At 45.2% G+C, this 22,997-nt stretch overlaps 1 protein-coding gene and 1 long non-coding RNA gene across 2 annotated transcripts in view; both read left to right on the top strand.

The window, feature by feature from the left end:
- Positions 1–22,997, top strand: part of LOC115190917 (protein MTSS 1) — a 112,297-nt gene that overhangs the window by 76,385 nt on the left and 12,915 nt on the right. Inside the window, exons 6-11 of the mRNA XM_029748952.1 lie at positions 1,764–1,838; positions 6,980–6,991; positions 13,551–13,708; positions 14,577–14,684; positions 16,476–16,573; positions 17,689–17,920. Of these exons, the coding sequence (XP_029604812.1) occupies positions 1,764–1,838; positions 6,980–6,991; positions 13,551–13,708; positions 14,577–14,684; positions 16,476–16,573; positions 17,689–17,920 (683 nt within the window). The remainder of the gene's footprint in view (positions 1–1,763; positions 1,839–6,979; positions 6,992–13,550; positions 13,709–14,576; positions 14,685–16,475; positions 16,574–17,688; positions 17,921–22,997) is intronic.
- On the top strand, positions 7,923–8,478 carry LOC115190920 (uncharacterized). The gene is made up of 2 exons (XR_003877475.1): positions 7,923–8,130; positions 8,197–8,478. It is a non-coding gene; the product is annotated as an uncharacterized LOC115190920 (long non-coding RNA).

Genomic DNA, 22,997 nt, shown 5'->3' with positions numbered 1-22,997 from the left:
GTCACTATGGCCAAACAGTTCTATTTTTGTTTCATCAGACCAGAGGACATTTCTCCAAAAAGTACGATCTTTTCCCCATGTGCAGTTGCAAACCGTAGTCTGGCTTTTTTATGGCGGTTTTGGAGCAGTGGCTTCTTCCTTGCTGAGTGGCCTTTCAGGTTATGTTGATATAGGGCTCGTTTTACTGTGGATATAGATACTTTTGTACCTGTTTCCTCCAGCATCTTCACAAGGTCCTTTTCTGTTCTGGGATTGATTTGCACTTTTCACACCAAAGTACGTTAATCTCTAGAAGAGAGAACGCGTCTCCTTCCTGAACGGTATGACGGCTGCATGGTCCCATGGTGTTTATACTTGCGTACTATTGTTTGTACAGATGAATGTGGTACCTTCAAACTTCTGACCCACTGGAATTGTGATACGGTGAATTATAAATGAAATAATCTGTCTGTAAACAATTGTTGGAAAAATTACTTGTGTCATGCACAAAGTAGATGTCCTAACCGACTTGCCAAAACTATAGTTTGTTTACAAGAAATTTGTGGCGTGGTTGAAAAACGAGTTTTAATGACTCCAACCTAAGTGTATGTAAACTTCCGACTTCAACTGTATAATAATATAACCATACACTACAAGCCAGTGTAATATACACTACATGAACAAAAGTATGTGGACACCTGCTAGTCGAACATCTCATTCCAAAATCATGACCATTAAAATGGAGTTGGTCCCCCCCTTTGCTGCTATAACAGCCTCCACTCTTCTGGGAAGGCTTTCCACTAGATGTTGGAACATTGCTGCGAGGATTTGCTTCCATTCAGCCACAAGAGAATTAGTGAGGTCGGGTACTGATGTTGGGCGATTAGGCCTGGCTCACAGTCTGCGTTCCAATTAATCCCAAAGGTGTTCGATGGGGTTGAGGTCAGTGCTCTGTGCAGGCCAGTCAAGTTCTTCCACACCAATCTCAATAAACCATTTCTGTACGGCATTGTCATGCTGAAACAGGAAAGGGCCTTCCCCAAATTGTTGCCACGAAGTTGGAACAAGCTAGTCACAAAGTTTTACGAACATCAGCACTCGGCGATCCCGTCCTGTGAGCTTGTGTGGCCTACCACTTCGCGGCTGAGCCGTTGTCGCACCTAGACATTTCCACATCACAGTAACAGCACTTACAGTTGACCCGGAGCAGCTCTAGCAGGGCAGAAATTTGATGAACTGATTTGTTGGAAAGGTGGCATCCTATCACGTTGAAAGTCACTGAGCTCTTCAGTAAGGCCATTCTACTGCCAATGTTTGTCTATGGAGATTACGTGGCTGTGTGCTCGATTTTATACACCTGTCAGCAACGGGTGTGGCTGAAATAGTTTATATATATATATATATATATATATATATATATATATATATATATATATATATACATATATTATACCTCTGCACACCACAGTCAACATTCACTCTCTGTGTAGGGTTTAGCTTATTTTCTTTTCCTCTTTGACCCGAATTTTGTTTTATTGTACAATTTAGTAAAACACGCGTCAAAACCAACAAGACAGGGTCAGTCACATATGAGCTCACTATTTGGCACAATAGTGAACCAATGAGTTATAGCTGTTTATTAAATGGCTGATAAACGACAGAATAACATGTATACCAGTCAGCTACTTCACCTTTTACCACCTCCACAAATGTTGTAATATCCACTGACTGTGCTCAGCTTTAGGGTTTCCTGACACGCTGTTGACCCCATTTCCCCCCCACAGAGTACAAGAAAGTTCGGAGTGAGATCAAGAAGAAGTCTTTAGACACTCTGAAGCTACAGAAGAAGGCAAAGAAAGGTAGACTCTATCCATCCATCTGTCTGTCTGTCTGTCTGTCTGTCTGTCTGTCTGTCTGTCTGTCTGTCTGTCTGTCTGTCTGTCTGTCTGTCTGTCTGTCTGTCTGTCTGTCCAGTCCAGTCCAGTCCAGTCCAGTCCCGTCCTGCTTCACTTCTCTACTGGCTGTGCCATACAAATAGAGTTATTACAACATATGTACGATACATATAATGTCTGTGGACTTGGCCGTATGAAGTAAAGTATACACCCTGTACCTCTATGGGCTGTTGTTTCCCCTTGAGGTCCTACCTACACATTCCATGTAGTCTAAAGCAAATAGAGTTGAACGTCAATGAGGCTACTCAGGGACTCTACAGTATAAAACACAGTACATATTTATGTAACATTTATTATATATAGTACATCTCTATGTCCTTTATCATCTCTGAACGTCATCTCTACGTACATTTGGTACGCTTAGGCAAATGGACATGCAAATTGAGTTGAACATCCTCCCTACTGAATGTCCTTACTCTATGCTATGGTTTCTGTTGGTTATGTAAGAATGTTCCTGATCCCTGTCAGACTCTGTGGATTGGCAGATATCATTTGTACACATGAATCTATCTGAATGATGTCTGGAAACATGGAGAAAAAAACAACAACATCAGCTCATATTGTCTGTCATTATACTGAAACCAGGACACCGGTTGTGTCCCAAATGACACCCTATTCCCTATATAGTGCACTACTTTAGTACAGGGTCTATAGGGCCCAAAGAGGTGCTCTACATAGGAAATAGGGTGCCATTTGGAACAGATTCTCTGCTCAACTACTGAGTATCCGTTTGTGTCGTCCTTTCTCCCTCGTAGGACAGCACATCCCAATTGAATACGCATGCAGTCAGTCAGTCTTTGTGTAGGCCTACACACCATGAAAGGAAATGGAGAAGCTATTGAAAAGGTTCAATATGTGTCTAGACAGATAGACAGAGAGAGAGCATCTATGGAAGCTCCTATTCAAGCTGTCAGTTATCTTGAGTGACAAAAGTCCAGTTGAAATTTCAACATGTCCATCTTGAAAGCACCAAAACATCTATGCATTTTCTGCTTTCAAAGTGAACTTCAACTCTTTTTTAAACTTCTTTAGCTCAAATACTGTGCTGTTGTATTTCCATGGTGCAGTATTTAGCAGTATGCACCTGGTCTTATTCTAGTGTTATTAGATGTCCTATCTAGAGGAGCAGTATTTAGCAGTGTGCACCTGGTCTTATTCTAGTGTTATTAGATGTCCTATCTAGAGGAGCAGTATTTAGCTGTGTGCACCTGGTCTTATTCTAGTGTTATTAGATGTCCTATCTAGAGGAGCAGTATTTAGCTGTGTGCACCTGGTCTTATTCTAGTGTTATTAGATGTCCTATCTAGAGGAGCAGTATTTAGCTGTGTGCACCTGGTCTTAGTCTAGTGTTATTAGATGTCCTGTCTAGAGGAGCAGTATTTAGCAGTGTGCACCTGGTCTTATTCTAGTGTTATTAGATGTCCTATCTAGAGGAGCAGTATTTAGCAGTGTGCACCTGGTCTTATTCTAGTGTTATTAGATATCCTATCTAGAGGAGCACTATTTAGCAGTGTGCACCAAGTGGCGCAGTGGTCTAAGACACTGCATGTCAGTGCTAGAGGCGTCACTACAGACAACCTGGTTCGAATCCACACTGTATCACAACCGGCCGTGATTGGGAGTCCCATAGGGCGGCTGTCATGTCCTGACCCTAGTAAGATGTCATTTTCTATAGTAGAGTAGGGCAGGGCGTGACAGGGGGTGTTTTGGGTTGTTCTATGTTTTCTATTTCTATGTTTAAGTTCTAGTTTTTCTATTTCTATGTTGGGATTGTTTGAGGTTGATCTCTAATTGGAGGCAGCTGATCCTCATTGCCTCTGATTAGAGATCATATTTAAGTAGGGGTTTTTCTCTTCCTATTTGTGGGTTATTATCTTTTGAGTAGTGTGTTTTCCTCTCTGCGTCTCGGTTTGTTGTTTTTGTGTTTTCAAGTATTTATGTGTATTGCATTCAGTTTCACGTTTAATAAATATGTGGAACTACGAACACGCTGCATTTTGGTCCGCTCCTTCAAACAGACGTGACTGCGGCGCACATTGGCTCAGCGCCGTCCGAGTCCGTCATTGTAATTAAGAATTTGTTCTTAACTTACATTTACATTTACATTTAAGTCATTTAGCAGACGCTCTTATCCAGAGCGACTTACAAATTGGTGCATTCACCTTATGATATCCAGTGGAACAACCACTTTACAATAGTGCATCTAAATCTTTTAGGGGGGGGGGGGGTTAGAAGGATTACTTTATCCTATCCCAGGTATTCCTTAAAGAGGTGGGGTTTCAGGTGTCTCTGGAAGGTGGTGATTGACTCCGCTGTCCTGGCGTCGTCCTGCCTAGTTAAATAAAGGTTATATCAAATAAAAAATAGAAGCATTCCCCAGCACTGATTAACAATCTGGATGTCTAGCATGGTAAACATTACCCCAGCACTGATTAACAATCTGGATGTCTAGCATGGTTAACATTACCCCAGCACTGATTAACAATCTGGATGTCTAGCATGGTAAACATTACCCCAGCACTGATTAACAATCTGGATGTCTAGCATGGTAAACATTACCCCAGCACTGATTAACAATCTGGATGTCTAGCATGGTAAACATTACCCCAGCACTGATTAACAATCTGGATGTCTAGCATGGTAAACATTACCCCAGCACTGATTAACAATCTGGATGTCTAGCATGGTAAACATTACCCCAGCACTGATTAACAATCTGGATGTCTAGCATGGTAAACATTACCCCAGCACTGATTAACAATCTGGATGTCTAGCATGGTAAACATTACCCCAGCACTGATTAACAATCTGGATGTCTAGCATGGTTAACATTACCCCAGCACTGATTAACAATCTGGATGTCTAGCATGGTAAACATTACCCCAGCACTGATTAACAATCTGGATGTCTAGCATGGTAAACATTACCCCAGCACTGATTAACAATCTGGATGTCTAGCATGGTAAACATTACCCCAGCACTGATTAACAATCTGGATGTCTAGCATGGTAAACATTACCCCAGCACTGATTAACAATCTGGATGTCTAGCATGGTTAACATTACCCCAGCACTGATTAACAATCTGGATGTCTAGCATGGTTAACATTACCCCAGCACTGATTAACAATCTGGATGTCTAGCATGGTAAACATTACCCCAGCACTGATTAACAATCTGGATGTCTAGCATGGTTAACATTACCCCAGCACTGATTAACAATCTGGATGTCTAGCATGGTAAACATTACCCCAGCACTGATTAACAATCTGGATGTCTAGCATGGTTAACATTACCCCAGCACTGATTAACAATCTGGATGTCTAGCATGGTAAACATTACCCCAGCACTGATTAACAATCTGGATGTCTAGCATGGTTAACATTACCCCAGCACTGATTAACAATCTGGATGTCTAGCATGGTAAACATTACCCCAGCACTGATTAACAATCTGGATGTCTAGCATGGTTAACATTACCCCAGCACTGATTAACAATCTGGATGTCTAGCATGGTTAACATTACCTTACTTGGAAACAGAGTTTCTGATTGGAGCAGAGTTTCTGTTAGTATCGTGTTGGCAACGCTGTAGCTCAAAACCAGCTGAAACACTGAACTGGCTAACCTAAATGATAAAAACCAGCGGAAACACTAAACTAGCTAGGCTAAATGTCTTGATCAAAACCACCTGAAATACTAAACTAGCTAGCCTTAATTATAAAAACCAGCTGAAACACTGAACTCGCTAACCTAAATTATAAAAACTAGCTGAAACACTGAACTAGCTAGCCTTAATTATAAAAACCAGCTGAAACACTGAATTAGCTAGCCTTAATTATAAAAACCAGCTGGAACACGAAACTAGCTAGCCTAAATGTCTTGATTAAAACCACTTGAAACACTGATCTAGCTAGCCTAAATTATCGAAACCAGCGGAAACACTAAACTAGCTAGGCTAAATGTCTTGATCAAAACCAGCGGAAACACTAAACTAGCTAGCCTAAATGACCAAAACCACCTGAAACACTAAACTAGCTATCCTAAATGTCTTAATTAAAACCAGCTCAAACACTGATCAAGCTATCCTAAACTAAATGACCAAAACCACCTGAAACACTGAACTAGCTAACCTAAATATCTAGTTTTTTGGATCAATACACACGTTTCTAGTCTCCCCTATGAGAGGCCCTATTCTTTACTAGGAGCTAAAAGGAATGAGTCCATCCTGACTTCAAGGGGAAGTTTTCACCTTTGGACACATGTACAGTGGAGCGTTTAACACCATATATCTGTCTAGACTGAATTCTTCAAACATGTTTTTCCAGCTTGGCCTCTTCATTAGGAAGTCTGTTATTAGTACAACACGTTCTCCCTCACACAGTCCTCTTTGGCAGATCAAACAGCTAGACCCATGTTGGGTCATATAATGAATATGGTGATATATGTCAGTGTCAATGCTGACAATTTTGTAAGTCTGGTAAAGCTGAAGGGTCTGGTAAAGCTGAAGGGCCATTATTAGACGCACAGTGGCAGTCACAGTGGCCGTCACAGTGGCAGTCACAGTGGCAGTCACAGTGGCCGTCACAGTGGCAGTCACAGTGGCCGTCACAGTGGCAGTCACAGTGGCAGTCACAGTGGCCGTCACAGTGGCAGTCACAGTGGCAGTCACAGTGGCAGTCACAGTGGCAGTCACAGTGGCCGTCACAGTGGCCGTCACAGTGGCAGTTACAGTGGCCGTCACAGTGACAGTCACAGTGACAGTCACAGTGGCCGTCACAGTGGCCGTCACAGTGGCCGTCACAGTGACAGTGACAGTGGCCGTCACAGTGGCCGTCACAGTGGCAGTCACAGTGGCCGTCACAGTGACAGTCACAGTGACAGTGGCCGTCACAGTGGCCGTCACAGTGGCACATATTAGCAACATGAATTGTGCAGTCTCCTTCAGGCCTCTTGACTGACTGAAATGTTTTCTTCCTTACGGCCGTGTCGTCGACCTTATTGCCCCCCCCCCCGGTCACTTGGCACCTGTTGTTGTTGCCCTGCAGCTGATGCCCTGGGTAAGTGTGTAACAGACTGGTGGTCTGTCTGTTAGTCTGTTAGTCAGTCTGTCAGCCTCCAGCCTGCTTTGCAGCCTCTCTGTGGGGTCCAGGGTTTCAGTCAGTCTGTCAGTCTACCTTGTGCTGCTATGCTGTTTAGTGTCCCGTTCTGTTCTGCTCCTTCCACTACCCCTCTCTCTCTTCCTCTCTCTCTCTCTCTCTCTCTCTCTCTCTCTCTCTCTCTCTCTCTTTCTCTCTCTCTCTCTCTCTCTCTCTCTCTCTCTCTCTCTCTCTCTCTTCTCTTTCTCTCTGTCTCTCTCTCTCCCTCTCCACCTCTCTCTCTCTCTCGCTGTCTCTTCTCTCTCTTTCGCTGTCTCTTCTCTGTCTCTCTCTCCTCTCTCTCTCTGTCTCTCCTCTCTCGCTCTCTCCTCTCTCTCGCTGTCTCTCCTCTCGCTGTCTCTCGATGTCTCTCCTCTCTCTCTCTCGCTATCTCTCTCTCTTTCCCTCTCTGTGGAGTGCAGACTAACTCTAGTCAGTCTAATGTACTGCTTATTACTGTCCTGTCCACTCCTCTGTCCCCTGCTCTGCTTCCTACTGTCCTGTCCACTCCTCTGTCCCCTGCTCTGCTTCCTACTGTCCTGTCTCCTCCTCTCTCTCTTCTATCTCCTCTCTCTCTCCCTCTTTCTCTCTCTGTGTGGTTTAATTATCCTGCCTTCACTGCTTCGCGGTTTGTTTTGGTTTCAATCGTCTTTGTTAATCAGCTCAGCGCCACTGAAGCTCACTTACACACTAATCGTTATCTGTGGAGGTGGAGAACACTCACACACACTAATCGTTATCTGTGGAGGTGGAGAACACTCACACACTAATCATTATCTGTGGAGGTGGAGAACACACACACTAATCATTATCTGTGGAGGTGGAGAACACTCACACACACTAATCATTATCTGTGGAGGTGGAGAACACTCACACACTAATCATTATCTGTGGAGGTGGAGAACACACACTAATCATTATCTGTGGAGGTGGAGAACACTCACTAATCATTATCTGTGGAGGTGGAGAACACACACTAATCATTATCTGTGGAGGTGGAGAACACTCACTAATCATTATCTGTGGAGGTGGAGAACACACACTAATCATTATCTGTGGAGGTGGAGAACACTCACTAATCATTATCTGTGGAGGTGGAGAACACACACTAATCATTATCTGTGGAGGTGGAGAACACTCACACCAGTCATTAAGACAGGAGCACAAAGTGCTGATTTTCCACTCTACCACTCTCACCCCCAGCCTTCCCTAATGATTGGCAGAGGTCACACACAGCCCTTCACAGCATCAGGACAGGGGTATGCTCAGCATTTAGATGAAGCTGTGCTGGTCTGTTTTCCCAGTGAGGACAAGGTGTTATTTGTTAATATGGAAGAGGCCAATGGAAACAGACATGTACACTACCGTTCAAAAGTTCACTTAGAAATGTCCTTGTTTTTGAAAGAAAAGCACATTTTTTGTCCATTAAAATAACATAAAATTGATCAGAAATACAGTGTAGACATTGTTAATGTTGTAAATTACTATTGTAGCTGGAAACAGCTGATTTTTTTATGGAATATCTACATAGGCCCATTATCAGCAACCATCACTCCTGTGTTCCAATGGCACGTTGTGTTAGCTAATCCAAGTTTATCTTGAAAAGACTAATTGATCATTAGAAAACACTTTTGCAATTATGTTAGCACAGCTGAAAACTGTTGTCCTAATTAAAGAAGCAATAAAACTGGCCTTCTTTAGACTAGTTGAGTATCTGGAGCATCAGTGTTTGTGGGTTCGATAACAGGGTCAAAGTGGCCAGAAACAAAGTACTTGCTTCTGAAACTCGTCAGTCTATTCTTGTTCTGAGAAATGAAAGCTATACCATGTGAGAAATTGCCAAGAAACTGAAGATCTCGTACAACGCTGTGTACTACTCCCTTCACAGAACAGCGCAAACTGTCTCTAACCAGAATAGAAAGAGGAGTGGGAGGCCCCGGTGCACAACTGAGCAAGAGGACAAGTACATTAGTGTGTCTAGTTTGAGAAACAGACACCTCACAAGTCCTCAACTGACAGCTTCATTAAATAGTACCCACAAAACACCAGTCTCAACGTCAACAGTGAAGAGGCGACTCCGGGATGCTGGCCTTCTAGGCAGAGTTGCAAAGAAAATGTCATATCTCAGACTGGCCAATAAAAATAAAAAGATTAAGATGGGAAAAAGGACAGAGGAACAAGGACATTTGTAAGTGACCCCAAACTTTTGAACGGTAGTGTGTGTATTTTAGGTGTCTTCCTTGGAGAAGAGGGCTGCTCTCCTCACCTGGAACCTATGTTGTCTGCTATGATGTTTTCAACAGGCCACAGACATAGAGGGACAACTGGGATTCTGGGACATTTATCAGTCATATGAAGATAAGGGACTGAGGATGATCTCAGACTTGGAGGGAGCGAGGGGGGCAGGGATATGAGGGGGGAGAGCACGAGAGAGAGATAATGTACAGAGCTAAAAGTAACAGAGAGGGAAGGGACTTATAACTGCAGCCTCTTACTGAATATTTATGATTCCATACTGTATCGTATGAAAGGAGTTCACTCTAGTTTAAGATTTATGATTCTATACTGTAGTTCGCTCTAGTTTAATATTTATGATTCTATGCTGTACCGTATGAGGGGAGTTCTCTAGTTTAATATTTATGATTCTATACTGTAGTTCACTCTAGTTTAATATTTATGATTCTATACTGTAGTTCACTCTAGTTGAATATTTATGATTCCATACTGTAGTTCACTCTAGTTGAATATTTATGATTCTATACTGTAGTTAACTCTAGTTTAATATTTATGATTCTATACTGTAGTTCACTCTAGTTTAATATTTATGATTCTATACTGTAGTTCACTCTAGTTTAATATTTATGATTCTATACTGTAGTTCACTCTAGTTTAATATGTATGATTCTATACTGTAGTTCACTCTAGTTTAATATTTATGATTCTATACTGTAGTTCACTCTAGTTTAATATTTATGATTCTATACTGTAGTTCACTCTAGTTTAATATTTATGATTCTATACTGTAGTTCACTCTAGTTTAATATTTATGATTCTATACTGTAGTTCACTCTAGTTGTGGCCTAGTTTCATCTGATTGAAGAGCAGGCGGTGCTTATTAATCCGTTATAGAGCCTGTAAGCTGCCTTCTGTAGCTGACCTATATCTCCAAGGCATCCAGTATTGACACACATACTGTAACTAAGGATCTACTCTGAGTTTCTCCTGTCTCTTAGTCCTCAGTTAGTCCCTGGATGAGCAACACAGTGTGACAGTGAGACTAGTTTCTCCCTGGATGAGCAACACAGTGTGACAGTGAGACTAGTTTCTCCTGTCTCTTAGTCCTCAGTTAGCCCCTGGATGAGCAACACAGTCTCACTCCCTCCTCCTGTCCTGTCCTCCCCTGTCCAGTCCTGTCCTGTCTGTTCTGCTCTCTGTCTCACTCCCTCCTCCTGTCCTGTCCTCCCCTGTCTAGCCCTGTTCTGCTCTCTGTCTCACTCCCTCCTCCTGTCCTGTCCTCCCCTGTCTAGCCCTGTTCTGCTCTCTGTCTCACTCCCTCCTCCTGTCCTGTCTAGCCCTGTCCTGTCCTGTCTGTTCTGCTCTCTGTCTCACTCCCTCCTCCTGTCCTGTCCTCCCCTGTCTGTTATCAAACCACTGTGATAAACTCTCCAACCCTCTGCCCACATGTTGTGTGGCTGGTGTGAAAGCTCTGCCAGAGGAGGGAATGTGTGTCCAGGGTCTCTGGGTTCCTACCAACTGTCTGTTAGATACTGTGTTTGAGGCATTACAGTAGCATCAACTTCTGGTGATGTTATCTAATGAATTACTGTCAGAGATTCATTCCTGTCCCAATGTTTGTCCCTCCATAGGGTCTTGTTTGGTTTGGTTTGGGATGGTTCGGTATGGTTTGGTTTGGTTTGGTTTGGTATGGTATGGTATGGTTTAGGTTGGTATGGTTCGGTTTGGTATGTTATGTTTCAGTATGGTATGGTTTGGTATGGTATGTTTCGGTATGGTTTGGTATGGGTTGGTATGGTTTGGTATGGGTTGGTATGGTTTGGTATGGTATTTGTTGGTATGGTATGGTATGTTTCGGTATGGTTTGGTATGGTATGTTTCGGTATGGTTTGGTATGGTATGGGTTGGTATGGTATGGTATGGGTTGGTATGGTTTGGTATGGTATGTTTCGGTATGGTTTGGTATGGTTTGGTATGGTATGGTATGGGTTGGTATGGTTTGGTATGGTATGGGTTGGTATGGTATGGTATGGTATGGGTTGGTATGGTATGGTATGTTTCGGTATGGTTTGGTATGGTATGTTTCGGTATGGTTTGGTATGGTATGGGTTGGTATGGTATGGGTTGGTATGGTATGGTATGGGTTGGTATGGTTTGGTATGGTATGTTTCGGTATGGTTTGGTATGTTGTCTGTGGCTTCAGGCAGAGGAAGCAGCAATCTGGCCCTTGTCATTGACACAGAGATACAGACATAACAAACAAACACGCACGCACACGCACGCACGCACGCACGCACACACACACACACACACTAACCTAACAGCAGCTAAAGCTCATTTTAACAACAAGCCTAAGCTGTCATTTCATGCTCGTAACTACCCAGCATTATGGATAATACGCTTACCAAGAACACACACACACACACACACACACACACACACACCAACATCCGACTGCCTTGGACACTGTGTAAAAACGGTGCATTCCATGGTCAGAGGGTAACACCAACCAGGGCTGGACTTTTTTGACGAAAGCACTTTTCTGAGTCCAGGCAGCTCTCATAGAAATCACAGAGTAATTATATGTCTTGTGAAAAGCTTTTCTTGGATCCTAGTTTTTATGTAAAAGTATAGAGTCATTTTAACTGTAGGTGTCAATTTGAGATTCCAGTTCCGGTCACGCTCCATCTCCTCTGATCGTTTCCCAAAATCCTAGAAAAGTTGAAATAGTTCTATAAACACAACATTTCTCCCATATTTCTCAGAGCGCTGGAACGGCAGCCAAACCTAAAGGGGAAATGTTTGGATTCCTATATGGAAATAGCATCCGTCCATTTTGTTAAACGACTACTGAACAATCTTGAGTTTCCCAAAATGTCCAAGTTACGTTCTCACTGCTCATTGAAGGACAACGATGCAGTCCTACGTTTGACTTACAGTAGCAGCCTGTTCTGTTGCTGTCATCCACAAAGCCTCAGGGGAAAAACTCACTGTTGAGAAACATTTTACTTACATTTTCCAGCCTGGTTGTGACCTTGATGGGGTCTGGGAGAGGCTGGTGACAAAAGGTCAGATAATACCGCTGGGTGGTGTGGCTGGCTACTTAGGCCAAGTCCAGGAGAGAGAGAGAGAGAGGAGAGGAGAGAGAGAAGGAGAGAGAGAGCGTGAGAGAGAGAAGGAGGGAGAGAGAAGGAGAGAGATGGAGAGAGAGAGACAGAAGGAGAGACAGAGAGGAGAGAGAGAGAGAGGCGAGAGAGAGGAGAGAGAGAGAGAAGGAGAGAGACAGAAGGAGAGAGAGACAGAAGGAGAGAGAGAGACAGAAGGAAAGAGAGAGACAGAAGGAGAGAGAGAGGAGAGAGAGAGACAGAAGGAGAAGGAGAGAGAGAGCTCAGGGAGGATAGTCTGCCAGTCTTCAAGGACAGGATAAACAACAGAAGCCCAGTAGTGATTAGTTATGACATGACACCATGACCTTTGTCCTCTAAGAGGTCATACATCATACCTACATTGCACATGGAAGAGTCACAAAGAGCGGACTCCAAGCTAAATCAGGGGCCCTCAAATACATATTTGTCCCAGGTCTGTGGTGAAGAGCCCCCCAGTGTGATGTGTAATGATAGTACCAGTATATTAACAGTAATGGTCTGTCCCAGGTCTGTGGTGAAGAGCCCCCCAGTGTGATGTGTAATGATAGTACCAGTATATTAACAGTAATGGTCTGTCCCAGGTCTGTGGTGAAGAGCCCCCCAGTGTGATGTGTAATGATAGTACCAGTATATTAACAGTAATGGTCTGTCCCAGGTCTGTGGTGAAGACCCCCCCCAGTGTGATGTGTAATGATAGTACCAGTATATTAACAGTAATGGTCTGTCCCAGGTCTGTGGTGAAGAGCCCCCCAGTGTGATGTGTAATGATAGTACCAGTATATTAACAGTAATGGTCTGTCCCAGGTCTGTGGTGAAGAGCCCCCCAGTGTGATGTGTAATGATAGTACCAGTATATTAACAGTAATGGTCTGTCCCAGGTCTGTGGTGAAGAGCCCCCCAGTGTGATGTGTAATGATAGTACCAGTATATTAACAGTAATGGTCTGTCCCAGGTCTGTGGTGAAGAGCCCCCCAGTGTGATGTGTAATGATAGTACCAGTATATTAACAGTAATGGTGTGTCCCAGGTCTGTGGTGAAGACCCCCCCAGTGTGATGTGTAATGATAGTACCAGTATATTAACAGTAATGGTCTGTCCCAGGTCGAGGAGACGTCCAGCCTCAGCTGAACAGTGCCATGCAGGATGTCAGTGATAAATACCTGCTGCTGGAGGAGACAGAGAAACAGGCCGTCAGGAAGGCCCTCGTCGAGGAGAGGAGCAGGTTATGCACCTTCGTCTCCATGCTACGACCTGTCGTGGTGAGTCATAACATAACACACACACTAACACACAACACAGAGGTCAGAGGTCAGGCTAAGGCCGTGGTGGTGAGTCCGTTGGCACTACACACACCACCAACACAAACACAGAAACCGAAACAGAGCCGTAGGCCCTCACCATGGGAGATGCTGTTCCTCATTAACACCCAGAGGAAATGTTCCTCATTAACACGCAGAGGAAATGTTCCTCATTAACACCCAGAGGAAATGTTCCTCATTAACACGCAGAGGAAATGTCCCTCATTAGCACCCAGAGGAAATGTTCCTCATTAACACCCAGAGGAAATGTCCCTCATTAGCAACCAGAGGAAATGTTCCTCATTAACACCCAGAGGAAATGTTCCTCATTAACACCCAGAGGAAATGTTCCTCATTAACACCCAGAGGAAATGTTCCTCATTCACACCCAGAGGAAATGTTCCTCATTAACACCCAGAGGAAATGTTCCTCATTAACACCCAGAGGAAATGTTCCTCATTAACACCCAGAGGAAATGTACCTCATTAACACCCAGAGGAAATGTTCCTCATTAACACCCAGAGGAAATTTTCCTCATTAACACCCAGAGGAAATGTTCCTCATTAACACCCAGAGGAAATGTTCCTCATTAACACCCAAAGGAAATGTTCCTCATTAACACCCAGAGGAAATGTTCCTCGTTGACACCCAGAGGAAATGTTCCTCATTGACACCCAGAGGAAATGTTCCATAAGAAGCACATTGCTGACGTTTCAGTTGAAGATGTTGTTGTTGTGTGATCAGTATAAGTAGGACTGAGGACATCTCCGTGCTCAATGACATCACCTGGATAAATACAAGATCAATAAACACATTGTGATCCTTCCAGGATGAGGAGATCTCCATGCTAGGAGAGGTCACCCACCTCCAGACCATATCTGACGACCTCAAGATGCTGACCATGGACCCTCACAAGCTGCCCCCCGCTAGCGAACAGGTACCGTATCCCTAACCCTGACCCTAACCCTGACCCTGACCCTAACCCTGACCCTGACCGTATCCCTAACCCTGACCCTGACCGTATCCCTGACCCTGACCCTGACCGTATCCCTGACCCTGACCCTGACCGTATCCCTGACTCTGACCCTGACCGTATCCCTGACCCTGACCTTAACCCTGACCCTAACCTTAACCCTGACCCTGACCCTGACCGTATCCCTGACCCTAACCCTGACCCTAACCCTAACCTTAACCCTGACCTTAACCCTGACCCTGACCCTGACCGTATCCCTAACCCTGACCCTGACCGTATCCCTAACCCTGACCCTGACCCTGACCGTATCCCTAACCCTGACCCTAACCCTGACCGTATCCCTGACCCTGACCCTGACCGTATCCCTGACCCTGACCGTATCCCTAACCCCAACCCTGACCCTGAACCTAACCCTGACCCTAACCCTGACCCTGACCCTAACCCTGACCCTAACCCTAACCCTGACCCTGACCCTGACCGTATCCCTAACCCTGACCCTAACCCTGACCGTATCCCTGACCCTGACCGTATCCCTAACCCTAACCCTGACCCTGACCGTATCCCTAACCCTGACCCTAACCCTGACCCTGACCGTATCCCTAACCCTGACTGTATCCCTAACCCTGACCCTGACCGTATCCCTAACCCTGACCCTAACCCTGACCCTGACCGTATCCCTAACCCTGACCCTGACCGTATCCCTAACCCTGACCCTAACCCTGACCCTGACCGTATCCCTAACCCTGACCCTGACCGTATCCCTAACCCTGACCGTATCCCTAACCCTGACCCTGACCGTATCCCTAACCCTGACCCTAACCCTGACCCTGACCGTATCCCTAACCCTGACCCTGACCGTATCCCTAACACTGACTGTATCCCTAACCCTGACCCTGACCCTGACCGTATCCCTAACCCTGACCCTAACCGTATCCCTGACCCTGACCGTATCCCTGACCCTGACCGTATCCCTAACCCTGACTGTATCCCTAACCCTGACCCTGACCCTGACCGTATCCCTAACCCTGACCCTGACCGTATCCCTGACCCTGACCGTATCCCTAACCCTGACCCTAACCCTGACCCTGACCGTATCCCTAACCCTGACTGTATCCCTAACCCTGACTGTATCCCTAACCCTGACCCTGACCGTATCCCTGATTCCTCAGACTACAGGGTTCCATTTCATATCTGACCCATATGTTTCCTCCTCAGACTGCAGGGTTCCATTTCATATCTGACCCATATGTTTCCTCCTCAGACTACAGGGTTCCATTTCATATCTGACCCATATGTTTCCTCCTCAGACTGCAGGGTTCCATTTCATATCTGACCCATATGTTTCCTCCTCAGACTGCAGGGTTCCATTTCATATCTGACCCATATGTTTCCTCCTCAGACTACAGGGTTCCATTTCATATCTGACCCATATGTTTCCTCCTCAGACTGCAGGGTTCCATTTCATATCTGACCCATATGTTTCCTCCTCAGACTGCAGGGTTCCATTTCATATCTGACCCATATGTTTCCTCCTCAGACTGCAGGGTTCCATTTCATATCTGACCCATATGTTTCCTCCTCAGACTGCAGGGTTCCATTTCATATCTGACCCATATGTTTCCTCCTCAGACTGCAGGGTTCCATTTCATATCTGACCCATATGTTTCCTCCTCAGACTGCAGGGTTCCATTTCATATCTGACCCATTTGTTTCCTCCTGAGACACTGATCTGTCATTGTTGTTCTGTCCTGTCAGGTGATTCTGGATCTGAAGGGCTCTGACTATAACTGGTCCTATCAGACTCCTCCCTCCTCCCCCAGCACCACTAGATCCAGGAAGTCCAGTATGTGCAGGTAGGTGTCCTAGGACCAGAACCGCAGCTTGTCACCTTTATCTACGCTGGGGGGGTGCCTGTTCAGAACCTTCAGATGGAAATGGGTCATCTCTAGTAGTCCCAGTATGTAGTGGTGTCTTGGACCAGAAACAGATCACATCCTGAATGTTTCACCTTAGCTGAACTGAAAAAACAACCCGAGACCCATATTCACACAGAGTCTCAGAGACAGAATGCTGATCTAGGATCCGTTTTGCCTAAACTTTACATTTTGAATAAGATGATATAGACAGTGGGGACCTGATCCTACTCTTAGATGCCCTGATGAAGACAAGCCCTGCCCCCCAGTGGTGGGTAGAGGAAGAGGAACTGCATCCTTTAGGGCAGTAATACAACATCCCAATCTCTTCACCTACTTGTTTCCTGGGGGAATTGAAAATAGTTCATTCATTTCACTCAGACTTGTAAATATATCATAGCGTGTGTTATGAATGTATACATTTCAATACAAATGTAATTGTAATTTCACACCAGCCTTCCATCTGTTTCAGTAGAATATGACCCATAATAACCCTCTCCACCTTGTGTCCTTTCATACATGGTTGTTGTTGTCGTCACACTGGTTTGGTTTGTAAAACACTTTGTGCCGTGATGCCTGCCTTGTTTTCATCTTGTGATGCATTTGAGTTGGTTGACATTTTTTTTAATTCAACTTGTAGGATCCACAGATCCTAGTTAAAATGTCACTGTTGATGGTCGGTCAATGGACCCAACGATAAAGGCACATGTCTGTATCGCCACCACAGTCCAACTCGCTTGTAGTTGCACTGAGCATGATAGACGTTGATATATTTATATTGTGGTAACGTTTATTATGATTTCATGCCTGACTGTTTTAATATTTTAATTTGATTGGTTTGTTCACAGTCACTGCCTGCTGCATTGGTTTGGAGTGTTAACCCATTCACTGTCTGTCTGTCTGTCTGTCTGTCTGTCTGTCTGTCTGTCTGTCTGTCTGTCTGTCTGTCTGTCTGTCTGTCTGTCTGTCTGTCTGTCTGTCTCTCTACCTGTCTGTCTCTCCACCTGTCTGTCTCCACCTGTCTGTCTGTCTCTCCACCCATCTCACCCTAACAGCAGTCTGAACAGCGTAAACAGTAGTGACTCTCGCTCCAGCGGCACATCCCACTCTCACTCCCCCTCCTCCTCCTCCTCCTCCTCCCACTACGGCTACCGTAGCTCCACCCTGCCCCAGCAGGCCGCGGCACGACTGTCCTCCATGTCCTCCCACGACTCAGGATTCATCTCCCAGCCAGACACCTACATCTCCAAGTCACCATCACCCATGCCCCAGGAGACACTACCGCAGGTAAGACTACACTACACTACACTACCAAGTGGTAAGACCCTACTATCTGTACACTGAACTCTATACCCTGAGATTAAACCTCCATACCTTCTGAAAGTGAATGGACAGTTTAGTTTAAGGCAGTGTCCTGTCCCAGGCTAACTGTATAGGTCAATAATAAATATATTATGATCGATGGGTCCTCAAGTGACTTTTGACCTCCTTATACATCATATATGAGAGATACTAGCCATCCCAGGTTGCTAGGATACCCTGCTCCTGAGGAGAGGGGCTGGGGGGAGGGCAGTAACTGGGCTGGCTGTTTTACAGACCACTCCTGTCACTACCTCAGCTGAACTACCAGAGTCCTGGGTAGGCAGATTATTCATCCGTCTGCTCAGCTGAACACATATTGAACACACATCCACTTCTATTTACTCAGTCAGCTACAGATAAAGTTTCCATCTGAGCCTCTCTGAGTTCCTCTCTGACTTCCTCTTTGACTTCCTCTCTGACTTCCTCTCTGACTTCCTCTCTGACTTCCTCTCTGACTTCCTCTCTGACTTCTTCTCTGAGTTCCTCTCTGACTTCTTCTCTGACTTCCTCTCTGACTTCCTCTCTGACTTCTTCTCTGACTTCCTCTCTGACTTCCTCTCTGACTTCTTCTCTGACTTCCTCTCTGACTTCCTCTCTGACTTCCTCTCTGAGTTCCTCTCTGACTTCCTCTCTGACTTCCTCTCTGAGTTCTTCTCTGACTTCCTCTCTGAGTTCCTCTCTGACTTCCTCTCTGAGTTCTTCTCTGACTTCCTCTCTGACTTCCTCTCTGAGTTCTTCTCTGACTTCCTCTCTGAGTTCCTCTCTGAGTTCCTCTCTGACTTCCTCTCTGACTTCCTCTCTGACTTCCTCTCTGAGTTCTTCTCTGACTTCCTCTCTGAGTTCCTCTCTGACTTCCTCTCTGAGTTCTTCTCTGACTTCCTCTCTGAGTTCCTCTCTGAGTTCTTCTCTGACTTCCTCTCTGAGTTCCTCTCTGACTTCCTCTCTGAGTTCTTCTCTGACTTCCTCTCTGACTTCCTCTCTGACTTCCTCTCTGAGTTCTTCTCTGACTTCCTCTCTGAGTTTCTCTCTGACTTCCTCTCTGAGTTCTTCTCTGACTTCCTCTCTGAGTTCCTCTCTGACTTCCTCTCTGAGTTCCTCTCTGAGTTCTTCTCTGACTTCCTCTCTGACTTCCTCTCTGACTTCTTCTCTGACTTCCTCTCTGACTTCCTCTCTGACTTCCTCTCTGAGTTCCTCTCTGACTTCCTCTCTGACTTCCTCTCTGAGTTCTTCTCTGACTTCCTCTCTGAGTTCCTCTCTGACTTCCTCTCTGAGTTCTTCTCTGACTTCCTCTCTGACTTCCTCTCTGAGTTCTTCTCTGACTTCCTCTCTGAGTTCCTCTCTGACTTCCTCTCTGAGTTCCTCTCTGACTTCCTCTCTGACTTCCTCTCTGACTTCCTCTCTGAGTTCTTCTCTGACTTCCTCTCTGAGTTCCTCTCTGACTTCCTCTCTGAGTTCTTCTCTGACTTCCTCTCTGAGTTCCTCTCTGAGTTCTTCTCTGACTTCCTCTCTGAGTTCCTCTCTGACTTCCTCTCTGAGTTCTTCTCTGACTTCCTCTCTGACTTCCTCTCTGACTTCCTCTCTGAGTTCTTCTCTGACTTCCTCTCTGAGTTTCTCTCTGACTTCCTCTCTGAGTTCTTCTCTGACTTCCTCTCTGAGTTCCTCTCTGACTTCCTCTCTGAGTTCCTCTCTGAGTTCTTCTCTGACTTCCTCTCTGACTTCCTCTCTGACTTCCTCTCTGACTTCCTCTCTGACTTCCTCTTTGTTTGGTAACAGTACATAAGCCTTGATCAAACTCTTCTCCTACTAGTTGAAGAGTCATCTGTCTGGGTGTGGATACGCTTTCTAGATGATTGAGGATATTATACTGCTATTATAGTAGTCATTAAACCTCCTGATATTATGGTCAGGGGAGAGGTTGGTCCAGGGGGAGGCAGGTAGCCTAGTGGTTAGAGTGATGGGCCAGTAACCGAAAGGTTGCTAGATCGAATCCCCGAGCTGACAAGGTAAAAATCTGTCGTTCTGCCCCTGAACAAGGCAGTTAACCCATTGTTCCCCGGTAGGCTGTCATTGTAAATAAGAATTTGTTCTTAACTGACTTACCTAGTTAAATAAAGGTAAAATAAAAAGTGGTTTTCAGAGGGTCTAATTAACCCTTAACCCCTCAATTTAGCTTCTCACCCACCCTGCTTTGGGACAACCTTGAATAGAGGGATGGGCTTGGGACTCAGTTCTAGTTGAGGTTCATCACAAGGCCAACTTCCACTTTCTCTGTTAGGTGACTGTCAGTCTAGAGTAGAGTAGAGTTCCTCCTTCCTCTGTTAGGTGACTGTCAGTCTAGAGTAGAGTTCCTTCCTCTGTTAGGTCACTGTCAGTCTAGAGTAGAGTTCCTTCCTCTGTTAGGTGACTGTCAGTCTAGAGTAGAGTTCCTTCCTCTGTTAGGTGACTGTCAGTCTAGAGTAGAGTTCCTTCCTCTGTTAGGTGACTGTCAGTCTAGAGTAGAGTTCCTCCTTCCTCTGTTAGGTGACTGTCAGTCTAGAGTAGAGTTCCTTCCTCTGTTAGGTGACTGTCAGTCTAGAGTAGAGTTCCTTCCTCTGTTAGGTGACTGTCAGTCTAGAGTAGAGTTCCTTCCTCTGTTAGGTGACTGTCAGTCTAGAGTAGAGTTCCTTCCTCTGTTAGGTGACTGTCAGTCTAGAGTAGAGTTCCTCCTTCCTCTGTTAGGTGACTGTCAGTCTAGAGTAGAGTTCCTTCCTCTGTTAAGTGACTGTCAGTCTAGAGTAGAGTTCCTTCCTCTGTTAGGTGACTGTCAGTCTAGAGTAGAGTTCCTTCCTCTGTTAGGTGACTGTCAGTCTAGAGTAGAGTTCCTCCTTCCTCTGTTAGGTGACTGTCAGTCTAGAGTAGAGTTCCTCCTTCCTCTGTTAGGTGACTGTCAGTCTAGAGTAGAGTTCCTTCCTCTGTTAAGTGACTGTCAGTCTAGAGTAGAGTTCCTTCCTCTGTTAGGTGACTGTCAGTCTAGAGTAGAGTTCCTTCCTCTGTTAGGTGACTGTCAGTCTAGAGTAGAGTTCCTCCTTCCTCTGTTAGGTGACTGTCAGTCTAGAGTAGAGTTCCTTCCTCTGTTAAGTGACTGTCAGTCTAGAGTAGAGTTCCTTCCTCTGTTAGGTGACTGTCAGTCTAGAGTAGAGTTCCTTCCTCTGTTAGGTGACTGTCAGTCTAGAGTAGAGTTCCTTCCTCTGTTAGGTGACTGTCAGTCTAGAGTAGAGTTCCTCCTTCCTCTGTTAGGTGACTGTCAGTCTAGAGTATAGTTCCTTCCTCTGTTAGGTGACTGTCAGTCTAGAGTAGAGTTCCTTCCTCTGTTAGGTGACTGTCAGTCTAGAGTAGAGTTCCTTCCTCTGTTAGGTGACTGTCAGTCTAGAGTAGAGTTCCTCCTTCCTCTGTTAGGTGACTGTCAGTCTAGAGTAGAGTTCCTTCCTCTGTTAGGTGACTGTCAGTCTAGAGTAGAGTTCCTTCCTCTGTTAGGTGACTGTCAGTCTAGAGTAGAGTTCCTTCCTCTGTTAGGTGACTGTCAGTCTAGAGTAGAGTTCCTTCCTCTGTTAGATGACTGTCAGTCTAGAGTAGAGTTCCTTCCTCTGTTAGGTGACTGTCAGTCTAGAGTAGAGTTCCTTCCTCTGTTAGGTGACTGTCAGTCTAGAGTAGAGTTCCTTCCTCTGTTAGGTGACTGTCAGTCTAGAGTAGAGTTCCTCCTTCCTCTGTTAGGTGACTGTCAGTCTAGAGTAGAGTTCCTTCCTCTGTTAGGTGACTGTCAGTCTAGAGTAGAGTTCCTCCTTCCTCTGTTAGGTGACTGTCAGTCTAGAGTAGAGTTCCTTCCTCTGTTAGGTGACTGTCAGTCTAGAGTAGAGTTCCTTCCTCTGTTAGGTGACTGTCAGTCTAGAGTAGAGTTCCTTCCTCTGTTAGGTGACTGTCAGTCTAGAGTATAGTTCCTTCCTCTGTTAGGTGACTGTACTGAATAAGGTCTCAGAGTGACGACCACTAATGCTACCGCACCACAACTCCATTGAAAACCACCAGGACAATACTACTACTGGGCTTTCTGTGGCTAGCTTTAAACTCTTTAACCATGATGTTTAGTACCAGACTGTCTATCTGCTTCTCCCTGTGCTGTCCACAAGGACAGTTAATGCTAAATGATTCTATCCTCTGACTCACCTCTCTGCTTTGTTTCACTTCAGCTAATTTCACCCTGAATCTCAGTGCTAACTTTACTGCTGGCAGCCTTTGAACTATTGTTTTTAAAGGTGCTGCTGCAGCTCACTGACTGATTGATGCCTTCTAACGTCTTCCTGCTGTTCTCTCTTTATGTGATGGCTACGCTACACGTCTTCCTCTCCTTTATGTGTTCTATTCCTGTGTGACTGTCTGTGACTGTCTGTGACTGTGTGTGACTGTGTGTGACTGTGTGTGACTGTGTGTGACTGTCTGTGACTGTGTGTGACTGTGTTTGACTGTGTGTGACTGTGTTTGACTGTCTGTGACTGTGTGTGACTATGTATGACTGTGTGTGACTGTGTGTGACTGTGTGTGACTGTCTGTGACTGTGTGTGACTGTGTTTGACTGTGTATGACTGTGTTTGACTGTCTGTGACTGTGTGTGACTATGTATGACTGTGTGTGACTGTGTTTGACTGTGTGTGACTGTGTTTGACTGTCTGTGACTGTGTGTGACTGTGTATGACTGTGTGTGACTGTGTGTGACTGTCTGTGACTGTGTGTGACTGTGTGTGACTGTCTGTGACTGTGTGTGACTGTGTGTGACTGTCTGTGACTGTGTGTGACTGTCTGTGACTGTGTGTGACTGTGTGTGACTGTCTGTGACTGTGTGTGACTGTGTGTGACTGTGTGTATGTTCATATCCGGTCATCTATTAACCCTCCACTGAACTCAAACTCCTCTCTTTTTTTTTACACCAAAACTCTCTGCTCCCGTCTTGTGCGTCTTGTGCTCGTCCTCT

The sequence above is a fragment of the Salmo trutta genome, unplaced genomic scaffold (assembly GCF_901001165.1).
Source record: "Salmo trutta unplaced genomic scaffold, fSalTru1.1, whole genome shotgun sequence".
NCBI classification, from domain to species: domain Eukaryota; kingdom Metazoa; phylum Chordata; class Actinopteri; order Salmoniformes; family Salmonidae; genus Salmo; species Salmo trutta.
This window is presented reverse-complemented; position numbering and strand designations above follow the sequence as displayed.